The following is a 16,973-nucleotide window of genomic DNA, read 5'->3' on the forward strand; positions in this document are numbered from 1 at the left end:
GTCGGTGGAGATGGACTCCCACACGCTGACGAAGCTCGCCAGCCGGCCTCCCACCGGGGTGCTTCGGTGGGGGCCCGACCCCCCGGCCGGTTCAATCCTGCTTCGACAAGGCTTTAGCGCCTTGTCCTTGGCGACGACGGCGGGGTCCGCCAGACTTGCCTCGTCCTCTGTAGGCCTCCTGAGACGACAAGCGGGCTGCTTGACGGTAGGAGGAGAAACCGCCGCCGGAACCTTTGGAGGCGCCCTTGCCTCCGCTGCTCCGAAAGGGCGTCCGTCGTTGTTGCAGAACTCCAAGGGCCCGGGCCGTCTCGGTGTCCGCTTTAATGGCCTGAGGGGAATCGTCCACTGTTTTCCCAAACAGGTTGTTCCCATCGAAGGGCATGTCCAGGACTCTGGTCTGAACGTCTTGACGGAAGTCCGTAGCCTTGAGCCATCCACGCCGCCTAAGGCAAACGCTGTTGCCCAACTGGCAGAACCCAGTGTCGGCGATGTCCGTCACAACGGTAATGGCGTGGTCCGAAGCCACCTCACCTTCCTGCAGGATCTCCAGGGCCTCTGCCCTCTTGTCGTCCGGCAAGAAGTCCAGCAGGGGAGCCAGTTTGTACCAGAGCTCCCTGTCTTATCGGGCCACGATAGCCAAGGCGTTGGCAGCTTTAATCGTCGTCGCTGCAGACGAGATGACTCTGCGTCCCATAGCGTCCAATTTCTTTCCCTCGCCGTCCGGTGGGGAAGTCGATGTGGAGGCCGCACCCCCCCCCCCCGCTTTTTTCCTGGCCGCCGCGGAGACGACGGAGTCCGGGGTAGGCTGCGCCCGGAGGCACAGGGGGGCCGTGTCCGGGACCCGGTACTTTTTCTCGTACCGGTCTCTTCTAGCTGGCGTCGTGGAAGGGTTCTTGAGGAGGGTGAGGCCCTCATCCCAAATGTCGTCCAATAGAGGCACCGCGAGGACCGTCTTCCTCTTGGCCTCGCGCCGCTGATAAAGGAAACGTTCCTTCTTATTCTCCTCAGGGCAGAGTTGGAAAAGCTCGGATGCCCTGGCGATCATAGAGTGGAACGATCCAATCTCGTCGGGCGGAGAAGCCCTGGTGGGAGGCGATGACGGTACATGCTCGTCGTAAACCTAGTCGTCCGTACCCGTCGCTGCCGTGTCAGTCCCCGTATCATCCCCTCGGGTGGACGGGGAGGAGGGCTGGAAGGGGCGCGACGGCTGAAAAGGAGGTGGAGGGTGGATCCTTCTTTTCTTGGTAGGGGGAACACCAGAAGGTCCCGGTTCTGGGTCCCCCGACGGGAGAGGTTCCGTCGGCAACGGTAGTCTCGTCCTTATCTCTGAGCATAAGGACTGTATAGCCAACAAAATGGCCGCCAAGTTGTCTCGCGGCGCTGGCAGAGGGGAATCCGACGGGCGATCAGGGGCCCCGTCGGTACCCTCGACGATGTCGTCGTCCCCTGCGTCGGGATCCATCCCGACGGGCCGGTCTTCTTCCACGCCGAGGCCGTGGCTTAAGACCTCGACCAGCTCCTCCTCCGAGGTTGAGGCCGAATCTATGACGACGCCCTGCCCCCCCTTTTTCTTCCCCATGGGGGATTTCACGGGGGTCCTATCGATGGGCACAAAAGAGGACTCCCTCCGAGGGGGCAGGGAGACTGAGCCCCGAGGTCGCCACCACTGGTGTAGCCTCCACAGGCTGAGCCAGGGCTGCCGCGACAGTTTCGATAGAGGGCTTGGCCGGATGGATTAAGGCCTTCACCACCTTAGGTGCGCTCACCGCCTTATCCTTGAGGGGGGTGGGGGGGACACTGCCTCGCTCCCCCTCTGCCTTCGAGCTCGACCGGGGCCTCTTCAGGAGCTTCGCCGGGTGCTCGGCCTTCCTCTTAAACGACCCAGAGCGTTGGCTCGTGGTTGATGGTGCCGGGGAGGGTGCGCCCTGCCTGGCGCCCGTAGAGCCCGACCGTTCGGCGCTCCCGGTGCCAGCGGACTCGCGGTGCTTGGCCTTATGTTGGACCCCCGTCGCCGGGGCGTCCTCAAAGGTCTTAGAAGACCGCTCGGATTTCTTCCTCTTCTCGCCGGACGGGCTCTTCCCTTCTAGCCAGTTGGCGAGACGTTGATGGCGGTCCTTCATGGTCCGCTCCGACATCTTGCCGCAAAACGCACAGTTCTTCTCCACGTGCGTCTTGTCCTCATGTAGGCAGTAAAGACAAAAAGAGTGTTCGTCCTCCTTGAAGACGTTCTGCAGCTGGCATCCAGGGCAGACCCTGAACAGCTTTCCGGGCGTCGAGCTTCCCTTCTCCTGGGCCATGACCGGGCCTGAGAAACTTCTGGAGTCCTCCAAAAGCGTAGCTCGACGAAATCTTCACCCTTGAGGGGCGCAGACGAATCCGACACGGGTCCCCGTTGATCGGATGGAGAGTCGGTGGAGCTTGAGGCTCTTTTGACCGAAAAAACGTGAAAAAATAGCACTAACGCTCGAGAGCAATAGCACGAGGATCCCAACACATGAACGTGCGGTAAAAATCTGAAGATGGCTGCCAGAGGCGGTGCTTAGGTAGAGGGCAGTCATTGGCTGTGGTCAGTATGACGCACAGACCAGTATTGGTTATTACTACGAAAGACAGATCCGAAACGAAACTGATACTGGTTTTTTCTTTACCGAGGATTCCCAGCCTGACGACGGGGAATATTCATGAGCATGTGAATCCATGCCAGACCCCATGCTGGAGAAATAAAATAAACAAACAAAACCAGGAAGTGAAGGAGCTCAAATAGGACCCACGCAAAATTACATTAGCAGGTCCTTTATTTTAAAGTAATCTGTTACGAGATATACGCTGACACAAAGAAATATAAAGGTAAGCAACAAGTTAATAATGTTAAACGCGAGAGAACTAATCTAAACCCTGGCAAGAACTACTCACGCTAAGCATACATATATATAAAGATATTGTAATAACTCGAAGATAAAATGTAAATGCAGCCGTAAATACAATAAAACAAACGTTAACTTTTCTCAGAAAAAAACGACACAAGCAAAGAGCACAACGTTCATATCCTCATAAAAATTGCAGATTCTAAATACTTAGCAGGATAACTTCTTGTCTTGACGACTGTTGATTAAAGTCCATTAATAACAGTAAAAGGAGTTTTTCCAACATTTGACTTAGCTTGCTTCATCTGTGCTGATCTTGACTTTAAGAAACTGATTTCTTCTAGAAAGATCTTTATCATCTCTGTAGTTTAACACAAAGTTACTATAGATTCCTACTGATACATTTTTTCAGAGCTAAAATAGCTGCAACCTTCCTCTAAGGGAACTGGAATGAAAGGCAGTTTAGAATCTTGGTGAAAGTTCCAAACTACCTCAGCACTTCTCCAATCACAGTTGTTGAACTGACCCTCCATCTTGGCTTGGGGAAATAGGCACTTCCTGAATAGTTTATCATTAAGGAAACTTATATAATAATAAGATGTTAAATTCATAACCAACACCCAAACATCACTCAACCATTACGCCTACATATATCTATGATGATGAAATCTCCTAAATGAAAGTTTAGTGTAATGTCTGAGGATGTGGAAATGTGCCATGGGATCCTGACAGACGAGTGGGCACGGCCGAAACATTAGGTGTGCCCGTTGGCGCAATGGGTAGTTTCGACTGTTCTGTCGAAGACATCCCAGAGGTTGTGTCTTTAGTGTGTAGTAGAATGTATGCGCCCTTGTCGCCGGGGTGTACAGTCCCCAAAGCAGGACCAGAGTCTTGACTGATGGGGACGGACGACGTGGAGTGAGACGGCTCTGCCGAGGTCAAAGGCCTCCGAATCGGAGGCATGTTCGTCACTTAGCCCCTCGTCACAGTCTGCGGTTGTGGCAGCGGGAGAACTAGACTCGGCCTTTGACATTCCATAGGCCGCCCACCGCTCAACACAGCGCTCCTTTAGTGTCTTGGGACGCAGGAGCTTGCAAGCCGCACAAGCAGTCTCATCATGATTCAGGGGCAAACACCTATTACACAGCGTCTATCCTTCCAAGGAAATTTGGCCTTGTAAGAAAGGCAAAACAAACAGAGACCTCTCCATAGCGGAGGAAAAGTAGTGATGAAGAGACCCAGGGAACAAAGAGGAAAGGGAAAAGCATTCTCGGAAAAGGAAATGTCCACCCAGACCCCACTCTCCCTACTTTGTAGGCAAGCCAGAAGGCCTGGCCACGTGGTCGGCAGCGTCGACGGGAATACTGTCAGTCGAAGGACCGTGGAACCGGCTTCGGCATAGACAGGAAACAGCCGTCGATGTAATGGACGGTAGGTTAATTAATAACTAAAATACACAACCAAAGGTTGAGGATAACAATAGCAACAGCATAAGGCGACCAGTATGCTGGGCGGAAAAAACAATCCGAGGGACCTCGACGCACATTTTGGGTACACTACACATCACGTAGGGATAGTGTTAAAGGCACGCCCATGTCAACGTTCCCTTTTGATTCTCAAAGAATAGATGCAATACACTGCGGTTACCACTGGATGTCAGACTATATGCACAGCATACGATTCTAAGCAGATTAACAAGCATCAGAAACTTTTTCCTTACTGCATTGTGCGCAATGCATTTAAGTATAGGCTTGGGCATCTAAGCCCACCAGTACTCAATCACTCAGGTATATGACCATTAATTTGCATTTTCCATCATAATTACACAAATTTAGCTTTATCCCCTGGTCGATGTGCCAACTGCGATTTTTGTTGAAGCTGGAGTACAGTTTCTTCAAGGCATGTCGTCTTGCCGACAACTTGCAAATGTGTGTGTTAAGGCCTGGTTGTGATTCTCCATCTCACATTCTTTGTCTTAAGCAGCTCTGGTCAGTTGCTTTTTGGTGTTGCCCGCCATATGAGCTGGATCATGGACCCATATGCTGCATTTGAGGTAGTTCTCTTAAACTCCAACTGGAGCATTGACACTCACTATTTATGCATATTTCACTGGATTGTTGCCTGTGAGGTCATCTGGCTGTTGTACAATTAGTTCTTTGGATTGTGCATTTCAGCTTCACTGGATGACTAATTTGCATCTATCCTTCATTTGTTGGCCATGAATGTTCGATTATAGGTGTATTTAAGGATGTGCTCTGAATCACTCACTAAACTGTGCTGCAAGTAGGAAGGTGTGTTGCAGATTGGGTTTCTGGGAGATGCTTGTATGGGACCTGCTGTTCATGCCTGTAAGGTCTTGAATGCATTAGCAAATGACAACTGTGAAAGTAGGGTGTTGGATCAGTTTGTAATAGAGTTGGTGTTATCAAAGGATGGCTAAGGGATGTGCTCCATTGTCTCCATTTAATAGTAAATAGATTTCCTGTAAAGTTTTAAATAATGCTCCTACCAGCCACCTCCCAGTCTTTAGTTATGCGGTTCTGTGAGGCCAACTTAAAATAATTCACCCTTTGTTACCCAAACCAGCAAAGCAAAGAAATCCATAGACTGAAAAGAAGGCCCATATTGGTTAAACCAAGGAAACTTGCATTTGAGCAATCCGTTTCCAGAATATGAACATGCAACAATTAAGGTAAATAAGGGTAGACCATGTGCGAAATCTTGGAAATGTAGATTCTTGTACTGTCCAAGAACTGCCAGGCAAGCGGTTGGGTAAGGAAGGAGGTGATTGTCAGCATTGGGTTTTGCTGCCATGGCTTTACTTGTACAAATATTACTTTTCAATGTGAAAACACATACTTTCAGAGTACGCTGGGCAACGCAGCCTAAATGAGTGTTGATTCTCTATAAAGTTGAGAATTTAATGCATTTTAATAGTAGCTGGAACACTTCTTAAAACTAAAAAGGAACATTCATTTGTTGAAAGCAATTTCAACTAGCAAAAAAGTAGAACTTTGTCACAGTAACCAATATGAAGCTTTACAACAGTGTGAGATTGACTTACCTGTAGGAAGCTAATGGCCATTAAAATTAGGCTATAAGAACTTATTCCACCAGTAAAAACTTCATTTAAATCCCTCTCAAGGAGGAACTGCTTTAATACTAAAATCAAAAAAGGCAGCAACGTGTATTTCTGAGGAGAAAAAAAAATTAAGATTAATAATGTAGCTTTTTTCCATGCACAATCAGTTAAACATGCAGATATTTAATGTTCTTGTTAGGCAAGATTGTATGCAGTACCCTTAGGGTGCACTACAACAACCCTGACCCCCTGGCAATAGTAACCCAATCTTATAAATCTGTACTACACAGGTTGTTAGTGTGGCCAAGTAGCCAGGCTGATCTGAAGAGGGGTCAATGTGAACTGTATGGGAGTTAAAGAGGTTCACATTGACACATACTCATGCAGACACACAGGGTTTCTTGCTAAAACAATTTACATACCATTCAGAAGGTAGCACTGTAAAACGCCACACAAATATACTTCAAAATTACACAACCTTTTAGTTCAGAATCAGTAAATACCGATTTGGGATGGCATACAGCAGAGACCTACACCCTCAGGTCACTTTAATTGCTAGGGTGACTTTGACCTTAATGTATGACATTCAGAATTAGTTAAGAGCAAGTAAGGAACAAGTTACTTACCTGTAACTGTTGTTCTCCAGCATGCTCATGAATATTGCCCGTGAGGCTGGGAATCCTCGGTAAAGAAAAAATCAGTATCAGTTTCGTTTCTGATCTTTCTTAGTAGTAACCAATCACTGATCTCTGGGTCATACTGCCCCCAGCCAATGACTGCCCTCTCCCTAAGCCCCGCCTCTGGCATCCATCTTCACATTTGGTAGCACGTAAAGTGGCAGTATGACCAAGTGTAGAGTCGCAGAGGGGTAGGAGGGAGGGTTTGCATGTGAATCCATGCTGGAGAACAGTTACAGCTAAGTAACTTGTTCCTTCTCCAGCATGGGGTCTGGCATGGATTCACATGCTCATGAATATAAGAATACATAGCAGTACACATACACAACCACGGGAGGTAGCAAAAGGCTCAACATTCAGCATTATATAAACATTAAGCAACTCTTACCTCCCCAACAGGCCAACCTTCAGGCGAACAGGTTGCGCAGCGCTGCTTGGCCGACTCTGGACTCCTCCCTGGAATCCCGGTCAACGCAGTAGAATCTCGTGAAGGTGTGCGTCGGCCTCCATGTAGCAGCCCTGCATTTGTCCAGCAGGGGCACACAGACAAGAATGCCATAGTAGCAGCGATCGCTCTCGTCGAATGGGCTCTCGGATGGCCGGGCAGCGGTCGGTTTACCAACCGGTGACAGTGCATGATGCAGCCGGAGAGCCATGCGGAAATGGAAGCCTTCGAGAGAGCCTTCCCCTGGTTCACAGGTCCAGAGTTCACAAACAGCTGTGATGTCTTCCGAAAACTCTTAGTTCGGTCCACATAGAACTTAAGCGCTCTAGCTACATCCAGCGAGTGCAAAGTCCGCTCGGCCAGCGACGAAGGCGACGGGAAGAAAACTGGTAACACCAAGGGCTCGTTAAGACGGAAGTCCGATGGCACCTTGGGCATGAAGGAGGGGTGCGTCCTCAGCACCACCCTAAAAGTCAAGTATGGGGGCTTGCAGGATAGGGCCTGAATCTCTCCCACGTGTCGTGCGGAGGTGATGGCCACCAGGAATGCTGTGGTCTTCCACGACAGGAACTTCAAAGGAGCCGAATGCAAAGGCTCGAATGCCGGCCCCATGAGCCTGGTCAGCACCACGTTGAGCTCCCATGCCAGGGCTGGAGCCTTCGCCGGCGGGAACGATTGGAACAGTCCTTTCATAAATTCCTTCACCAGCCGATAAGACCACAAGGATGGCGGTCCTGTAGTTGTGGTGTATCGGGAGATCGCTGCCAGATGTATCTTGATGGAGGCGTGAGCTAGTCCAGCCTTGGCCAGCGACAGTAGGTATGGTAACACTTGAGGTGCCGTAATCCGTAGAGGGTTGATCTTCTGTGCACGGCACCAGACAGAGAACCTCTTCCACTTATGTCCGTAGCACTTGAGAGTTGAGGACGCCCTGAACTTCGCAAGAACCTCTCTGCAGTCAGCCGGGATATCGCACCCTCCAAACTCTAGCGCTGCAGGAGCCAGACCTGCAAGTTCAGTGACTCCGGGTCGTGATGAAGGATGGTGCCTCCTTCTCTGGAAAGATCATCCTCGGCAGCTTGACCAGTGGGGACACTGACAAATCCAGAAGGTCAGGGAACCAGATCTGCCTCGGCCACGCCAGTGCAACGAAGATCTTGCAGCGGGACCTCTTGAGCTAGTTGATGAGTCGGAGCAGCAATGGCGGGAACGCATATAGGAACAGGCCGTCCCAGGGGAACAAGACATCGCCCATGCTCCTCGGCTGGGGAAACCTGCTGGCGAAACTCTGGCCTTTAGAGTTAGTCGCCATCTTGAACAGGTCGATCTGGGGTTTGCCCCATCGCTGAGTCGATCCACTTGATTCAGGCATAGTTCCCCACTCGTGGCACGAGCACAGCTCTCTGCTGAGAGCATCGGCGATGGTGTTTTTTATCCCTGCCAGATAAAACAGCACTAGAAACATGCCACGGCAATGGCCCAATGCCACATATCCTGGGCTTCCTTGGATAGAGCAGGGGATCTGGTTCCTCCCTGCTTCCGAATATAGAATATCGTGGTGGTGTTGTCGGTGAAAATCCTCACCACCTTGCCCTTGAGTGACGGGAGAAAAGACCTGAGGGCCCAGAAAACTGCATGGAGCTCCAGGATGTTGATGTGGAGCGGCTTCTCCTCCAGGAGCCAGAGGTCTCTCGCGTGAAACTATCCGGTGTGCGCTCCCCACCTCTCCAGGGAGGCATCCGTCGTCACCGTAACCTGGTGGGCCGGGGTCTGAAAGAGTGTCCACCAGATGAGCATGGGTACCCCACCACCGGATCGCTCGTCGGAAGGTCTTGTTGAGGGATCCTGTCCTCGAAGCTGCCCGTTGCTTGGATCCAGCGGGCGTCGAGGAACTCCTGTAGAGGGCGCATCCGAAGCCTGCACAGGCGCACAAACTATGCAAGAGGACATCATCCCGAGGAGGGACTTGATGGACCACACCCTGGCCAGCAGATGCTGCACCTTGCCCAGGATGGCCTTTGTCCTTTCCTCCGACGGCGAGGCCAGACACGCCACTGTCGAGCTTGGCTCCCAGAACCAGTGCAACTTGCGAGGGGACCAGGTGGGATTTCGGGAAGTGGATTAAGAAGCCCAGGTCCGTGAGCAGCTGGACGGTCTTCGCTGTGTTCCACGGCGAGCTCCCTGGTCCCTGCACGGGTGAGCCAATCGTCCAGGTTGGGGTAGACGTGGATCCCTGCAGGCGCAGCCACGCCGCCACTGGTGTGAGGAACTTGGTGAGAACCCTGGGTGCCGACTTCAAAACGAAAGGGAGGGCCTTGAACTGGTGGTGCCAGTCCTTTTAGAATGGGGATGTGGAAGCATGCATCCTCCAAATCCAACGACAGGAAATCGCCCTCTTGCAGCTGTCCCAGCACGTGCTGGAGGGTGACCATCCGGAACTTCTGTGCCTTGATGTACTTGTTCAGTCGTCGCAGGTCCAGGATGGGCCGCCATCCTCTCGTCTTTTTCACGAGGAAGTACCTTGAGTATACTGCGGAGCCCCGGAGCCTCTTCGGGACGAGCTCGATGGCACCTTTGAGCATCGCCCTTACCTCCAGTAGTAGTTTAGGGACGTGGTTTTTCTTCCTGGCCACGGGAGGAATGCGGGGGCACTTTTTTATAAACTCGAGGGCATGCCCCTGGGCCAGTGCGTACAGCACCCAGCGGTCAGTGGAGATGGACTCCCACACGCTGACGAACTTCGCCAGCTGGCCTCCCACCGGGGCGCTTTGGTAGGGGCCCGACGCCATGGTCGGTTCAGTCTTGCTTGGAGGACGCCTTGCCGCCTTGGCCTCCCTGGCGACGATGGCGGGATCCACCCGACTAACCTCGTCCCCTGCAGGGTTCTTGCGATGAGGAGCAGGCCGCCTGGCGGTACGTAGAGTATCCACCGCCGAAACCCTTGGAGGCACCTTGCTTGCCTCCGGAGTTCCGAAAGGACGGCCATGGTTGCTGGAGAACTCCTAGGGCCCGAGCCGTCTCCGTGTCCGCCTTGATGGCTTGAAGGGACTCATCCACTATTTTCCCAAACAGGTTGTTCCCGTCAAAGGGCATGTCCAACACCTTGGTTTGTACGTCCTGGTGGAAATCCGTCACCTTGAGCCACCCTCGCCGTCCAAGGCAAATGCTGTTGCCTAGCTGGCGGAAACCGGTGTCGGCAATGTCCGTTGCTACAGTTATGGCGTGGCCCGACGCCACTTCACCTTCCTACAAGATCTCTAGGGCCTCAGCCCTCTCGTCATCCGGTAGGAAGTCCAACAGGGGGGGCGATCTTGTACCACAATTCCCTGTCATAGCGGGCCACGATCACAAGGGCGTTGGCCGCCTTAATTGTTGTCGCCGACGAGATAACTAGTCGTCACATCGCATCCAGCTTCTTACCTTCGCCGTCCAGAGGGGAAGTTGACGTTGAGGCCGATGCCCCCCCCCCCCCCCCTGCTTTCTTCTTGGCCGCTGCTCAGACGACCGAGTCAGGGGTTGGTTGCGCCCTAAGGCACAGTGGGCCGCGTCAGGGACCCCGGTACTACTTCTTGTACCGATCCCTCTTAGCAGGCGTCGTAGACTGGTTCTTGAGAGGGGCGAGTCCCTCGTCCCAGATGTCATCCAGCAGAGGCACGGCGAGGAGCGTAGTCTTGGCCTTGCGCCATTGGTAAAGGAACCCCTCCTCTTCAGGGCAGAGCTGGAAAGTGGAAGGACCCAATCTCGTCAGGCGGGGAGGCCCGAGTCAGAGGCGATGGGAGATCCGTCCCATCGTCACCGCCGTCATCATCCGTGCCCGTGTCATCCCCAGGGACGGGGGACAGGGGCAAAGGTTGAGCAGGCCAAGAGGGCTAAAAAGGCTGGCTGGATGGGTCCGTCTCCTCTTGCTTGGGGGCTTCCCGACGGGCCTGGCTCCGGCTCCTCAGTCGGTGGTGGGGGCAATCTCGTCCTCATCTCCGTACATAAGGATTGTATTGCCAACAAAATGGCCGCCGAATTGTCCTGCGGCTCCAGAAGCAACGGTTGACTTGGAACCTTGCCGGCGCGGCCGTCGCTCTCGTCGTCCTCGTCCTCGTCAGGATCCTTGCCGTGGGACCGAGCCTCAACTCCCTCGTCGAGGCCCTCCAAGACTTAAACCAGCTCATCCTCGGAGGCTGCGTCCATATCCACGATGGGACCCGTCGCCTCCACTGATGTAGCCTCCACAGGCTGCGTCAGGGCCGCCGCGACTTCCTCGATAGAGGCCTTAGCCGGGTGAGTCAAGGCATTCACCACCTTCTGTGGACCTGTGGCCTTCACCTTGGGGGGAGGGTCACTGCCTCGCTCCCCCTCAGCTGGATTCTGCAAGCCCGACCGGGGCCTCTCCAGAAGCTTCACCGGGTTCTCGGCTTTCCTCTTTCCCCGAGCCAGAGCGTTGGCTCGTGGTTGATGGCGCCGGAGAGGATGCACCCTGCCTGGCAGCCGAGGAGCCTGACCGTTCGGCACTCCTGGTGCCCGCGGACTTGCAGTGCTTTGCCTTCTGTTGGGCTCCCGTCGCCGGGGTGCCCTCACAGGACTTAGACCACTCGGCCGACTTCACGCCTGACGGGCTCTTTCCTTCGAGCCAGTTGGAGAGACAAAGATGTAGATCCTTCATGGTCCGCTCCGACATGTTCCCGCAAAACGCACAGTCTCCACGTGCGTTTTGTCCTCATGAGGGCAGTAGAGGCATTTCGAATGCTCGTCGTCCTTGAACACATTCTGTAGCTGGCATCCAGGACAAACCCTGAGCAGCTTTCCGGGCGTCAAGCTTCCTTTCTCCTGGGCCATGTCCGGGTAGGCCTCAGAAACATCTGGACTCCTCCAAGAAGCACAACTTGATGAAAACTTCACCCTTGAGGGGCGTAGAAAAATCCAAAATGGGTCCCTGTTGATCGGATGGAGAAAACTGGAGCTTGAGGCTGTTTTTAACCGAAAAATGAGAAAATCCCTGAAAAAAGCATGAAAACGCAGCAAAGCGCGAGAGCTAAAGCAAGAGGACTCAACGCTTGAACGTGCGGTAAAAATCTGAGGATGGCTGCCAGAGGTGGGGCTTAGGTAGAGGGCAGTCATTGGCTGGGGGCAGTATGACCCAGAGACCAGTGATTGGTTACTACTAAGAAAGATCAGAAATGAAACTGATTTTTTTCTTTACCGAGGATTCCCAGCCTGACTGGGAATATTCATGAGCATGTGAATCCATGCCAGACCCCATGCTGGAGAAAAAAGGTAAAGATTAGAGCAAACAAGATGCAACAAATATTTAAGCAGGCAAATACTTTCAGATCCCCAATAATAGTCATTCAGTTACAACAGGCTAAGCCAAAGACAATAGGCAAGAGTTTATGGGCTGAAGCACCTCTTTGAAGGTAAGTAGAAAAGTATTTGCACAATGTTTCAGAAGTCTTTGAAGAAAAAGATGAATGTATGTAGGGCCACAAGCTGTTTAGACTTTTGCTGTAGAGTTGCTTGCATCTTCTACTACTCACGAGGTAAGTTAGACTTCGTATAGTAGCTTTAAAATTAAGAAAAGATGCAGCAGACGACTGCTGTTCCTGTGCAGCTCTGCAGATCTCACTGTTCCTGGGCCTCAGTCGTGGGGACAAGAGGTAGGACTTCGGGGGACTGCTGCACTGGGACGGTCAGAACTCGCAACCGGCAAACTTCAGTTTCAATGGCTGTTTAGTATATGAGCTCCTCACGTCTACCGCAAATGGCAACACTGCGGTTCCTGGCTGTCAAGATGGACGTTCCTTGCTTCTGGGGTTCCGCACTCAGTTGAGGGTGCTCGGGCTCGGTCAGTCCTGCTTCCTGGAAGTCCGGAGAATCTTCCCGGAGCTCTTGGCCAACTTAAAAAGACACGCTACAAACTGGTGTTCCTCTCCCTGGCTCTACGGTTTCCAGCAGCAACTCTGGAAATATGGCTCTCCTAGGAGACTAAGCACAGGGAGTTTCAGGCACCTACCTCACTTCCTGCCTACCTGGTTTGGCACACAGAGTAAATCTCAAGAAGGACATTTCCACAAAGAAATGGTGAAAAAAAGACGACCGGGGCATTTTGACAAAAATGGCACCCTTGGGTGCTTTACTGAAGCTGCGAACGCTCCACGCAGTAAATGCACACCATGGTAGTAAAAATGAAACCACTGCCACCAGCCATTCATCGAAGAAAGGGTAAGAAAAATGTTACAAGAGAAGCTAGACAAAGGGGGTACTAGGTAACCCCTCCAGCACCCTATTGTAAGATAGTGTGTGCTGGGTCTAGAAAGTTACAAATGCAAGTAAAGTCAATTTCACTTGACTGCTCTGGGAAACAGTTTATCCCAAAGAAGGTATTTAAACCTGGGGGAAATCTAAGACTTCGCTGTGTCACTGCACTAAAGGTGCAGTGTGACAATGTAAAAGATAATGCCTATGGAGTTTGTCAGACTCCACAACCAAAGGAAACAGTACGAAAGAAATCAAATTAAAATACATGAGTGGATTCCAAGCTGGCCACCGACACCAGGTAGACATGTGTTGACGGAGCTCCAGAACCTCAGACTCAATTAAGTGGTTCCACCACCCCTTATGAGCGGAGGGACTCAGGAAAACAGCAGCCGGCGCCCCCTCGTACCTTCGACCACCTGTACCTGCCATATCACCCAGCAGGAGAAAGGGAAATAACCGCGGCGTGCACCGGAGGCCCGCGGACGAGACGCACCAGGTCTACTGGGCACAGCAGGAGAGGGGGCGCTCCAGGCGGGAATAGATCGCAGCCCCCATCCCTGTCCTCACGCCGGGGAACAGACAGAGTGGAGCGGCCTCGGGGAAACGGACGTGCTCTTGGCCGCACAGCAGACTCTCACGCAGTCCATCACACGGGCGCGACTGGCTGAGCTGGGGAGAAAGCGGAGCCCCCGGGAAAGGAGGTACCTTCGGGACACACCAGAGGAGCTGTTATTGGCCAGGCAGCGGAGCCTCGGATCGAAAGTCCGTAGGGGCCGGGCGCACTCCGAGGGGCTCGCGCAAGTCCTTTAGAGCGGTGGCGAGCTCCGGGCGGGAACCCCGTCCCGTGAAGCGGAGTTCGGCCCGGCCGACGAGTGGATACGACCAGAGCAGTGAGGTGAGCAGCGAGGGAAGCGGGGGCCGGGTGACATTTGCGCTGGGCTGCTGGGCAGGCATCAGTGCCCCTCACGGAGGAACTGCCCTACTACACAACCCCAACAGGCCCCCAGGGCAACATTAAGCACTGCAAGGCGGGGGATTCAGGCCTGGTCAGGAACAGCGACCCGGTCAGGAGTGACTCCCTGGGGAGGCACTGGCAGGACCAAAGGGGACCCCCCCCCCCGACCTTCGAGCCACAAATATGGCAGCTAAAAACAAGGGCAAGGCCAATAAGAGCAGCTAGACGCCTCAGGCCCCATCATGGCCCTCTGGGCAAGCAAGGACGCAGCCGAGGAACGCAGGGCCACACAGGAGGGGAGGAGTATGGAGCAGGAGCACACCGAGACCCTGGAAGCGTCCGCTCAGATCTCACGGCAGGACCTGCACGGGGAGCTGCTTTCATTTCAAGCATCCTTGGAGAAAATTTTTCAAGAGCAATTTCAATTAATGAGGTCCGACATCAACCAGGCGCTGGCCGAAATCAAGCAGGAAGTTGGTCAACTCGGGGCGAATGGACATAGTCGAAAAAGGCCTGCAGGAGATAGGCAGAGAGGCCACAGAACAGTGAAGCTATCGAGAGGCTCGACACGGCAACGCGGAACTTGGAAATAAGAATGGAAGACATGGAAAACAGGTCTTGGCGGATCAACATCGGGCTGAAACTCCTGCCGGAGACGGTGCAAGATAGGGACCTGAAGGAAACGGTTCAAGGTATTTTTGCGGAGCTACTGGGCGAGTCTTCACCTGATCGGACAGGGTTCACAGAGTGGGCTTCCTCAATAGGAACCCGAAGTCTAGGCCGCGGGACGTGTTAGCGGCGTTTACAGGATATGCTCAAAAAGAGGCAGTATTCAGGGCTGCTAGACAAAAAGAGACGATATCTTTTAACGACCAACGCATTGAACTGTACCAGGATCTACCCAGCTGTACCTTGCTCAAGAAGCGACAATGGAGCCCCCTCACCCTGAAGCTTAAAGAAAAGGGGATTAGATATAAGTGGACCTTCCCTTTTGGACTTTGATTGGGATGGTTCTCAGAAGCTGATAACCACGATGCCTACTTCAACTTGAACTGGATCAAGAACTGTTAGGGGAATCGAGGGTGGCGGGTCCGAGCGGCTCTTCGGAGGCAGGAAGTGGTGTCCGAACCAGGCCATGGGAATGGTCACTGGTTGGAGAGGGGAAAAGGAGAAGGCCTGTGCGGCGGAGGCCCCCGGGAAGGGAGCTGATGCGGAGCCTGCAGCAGGGGAGTCAGCTGGACCAGAGGAGAACTAATCCGGTACTTGAATAATCTCAGGGGGTGGTGGACACAAAGGTTGTTTTGATTACAAGGAGGGGTGAGGTTGCTAAGAGCAAACATCATGGGATCACCAAGGGCGAGGAAGCCTGGGGGGAAGGGGGTGGGGCAAAGGGGGAGAAGGGGGGGGGTCCTCAGGTGCTGCACGAGAGGCGAACTAGAAGTGATCCACGCACCCGGGTAACAGACATGGGGAAAATGAGTTGGGAGCTGTTGGGGGTTCTTGAACGGCGGGGACCAGTGTCTAATTACAATTCAAGTGGGTAACGCATAATGTTAGGGGCCTAAATACCCCGCTGAAAAGGAACAAGCTGGAGCAATTTACGAAGCGGGGAAAACCAGACTTTCTGGGATCACAAGAGACATCTGCTTCGCAAGGACCAGAGTCGCTTAAGGTTGAGAGGGTTTGATCAGGTGTTTCAGGGGTCTGGCCCGAAGAAATCGGTGGGGGGTGGCGCTGGCCATCAGGGGCACGGTGAACTTCCGCTTGGAGGACACCCTAAGGGACAAGGAGGGTAGGTTTGTTGTGGTAAAAGGCACAATTGCGGAAGAGATGTATACAATAGGAGTGATTTATGCGCCCAACACAGGGCAGGACTCCTTCCTCTGCGATCTCATGGGGAAAATAGGTGACTGGGCAAGAGGCCAGATAATCATAATGGGGACCTGAATATAACTTGGAACAAGATTAAAGACAGGTCAGGAGGGACTAAAAGCCGTGGGGGAGGGGCGGTAGCCTTGGCGGAACTCCGGGACAAAGTGGAAAGCGTAGGGCTCAGGGATGTCTGGAGGGAATTGAAGGGGGACGAGGAGGGCTACACATTCCTTTCTGAAGTTCATGGGGCCCAGTCCAGAATTGACTACATCTGGATCTCGGCCAATCTGGTGGCTAAGGTCAAAAAGATAGAGGTTGGGCCCATGGGAATAGCAGATCATAAAATATTGTCGACGCAGCTGGAATTGGGAACGAGGAGGGGGCTGTGGGGTTGGAAATACCCGGAACACCTGCTGAGGGACCCTTTGGTAAGAGAGGAGATAGAGGGCAAGATGAGAGAGTTCTTCGATAACGAGAGGGGACACGGGTGAAGACATAAAATGGGACGCATTTAAGGCCACATTGAGGGGGGAAATTATAGCAGCTAAGGCACAGAGACAGAAACCGCTACAGGCCTTGGAGTCTCGGCTAGAAGCGGAAGTTGAGGAAGCGAGAGGCAGGGTAGCGGCGAACCCCAGCAGGATTAACCAGAAGGACTACAGGAGGGCAGTAGGACAATTGGGGATCCTTCGGACCAAAAAGCAGGGGGGCCTTGCTTTTTGTGAAGCAAAAATTCTATGCAAGTGGGAATAAGGCGGACGCCCTGCTGGCTCGTCTCCTTCGGGGAGCTGCCTCTAGGAACACAGTCAGAAGGGTTACTCGAATAGAAGAT

At 53.0% G+C, this 16,973-nt stretch overlaps 1 protein-coding gene across 2 annotated transcripts in view; it reads right to left on the reverse strand.

The window, feature by feature from the left end:
* The window catches only part of TENT4A (terminal nucleotidyltransferase 4A), a 612,157-nt gene that overhangs the window by 380,764 nt on the left and 214,420 nt on the right, over positions 1 to 16,973 (reverse strand). For both annotated transcript variants that reach the window (XM_069613719.1, XM_069613720.1), the window contains exon 6: positions 5,929 to 6,057. In XM_069613719.1, the coding sequence (XP_069469820.1) occupies positions 5,929 to 6,057 (129 nt within the window). The remainder of the gene's footprint in view (positions 1 to 5,928; positions 6,058 to 16,973) is intronic.

Source organism: Ambystoma mexicanum, chromosome 5p (assembly GCF_040938575.1).
Source record: "Ambystoma mexicanum isolate Mex_15411 chromosome 5p, UKY_AmexF1_1, whole genome shotgun sequence".
NCBI classification, from domain to species: domain Eukaryota; kingdom Metazoa; phylum Chordata; class Amphibia; order Caudata; family Ambystomatidae; genus Ambystoma; species Ambystoma mexicanum.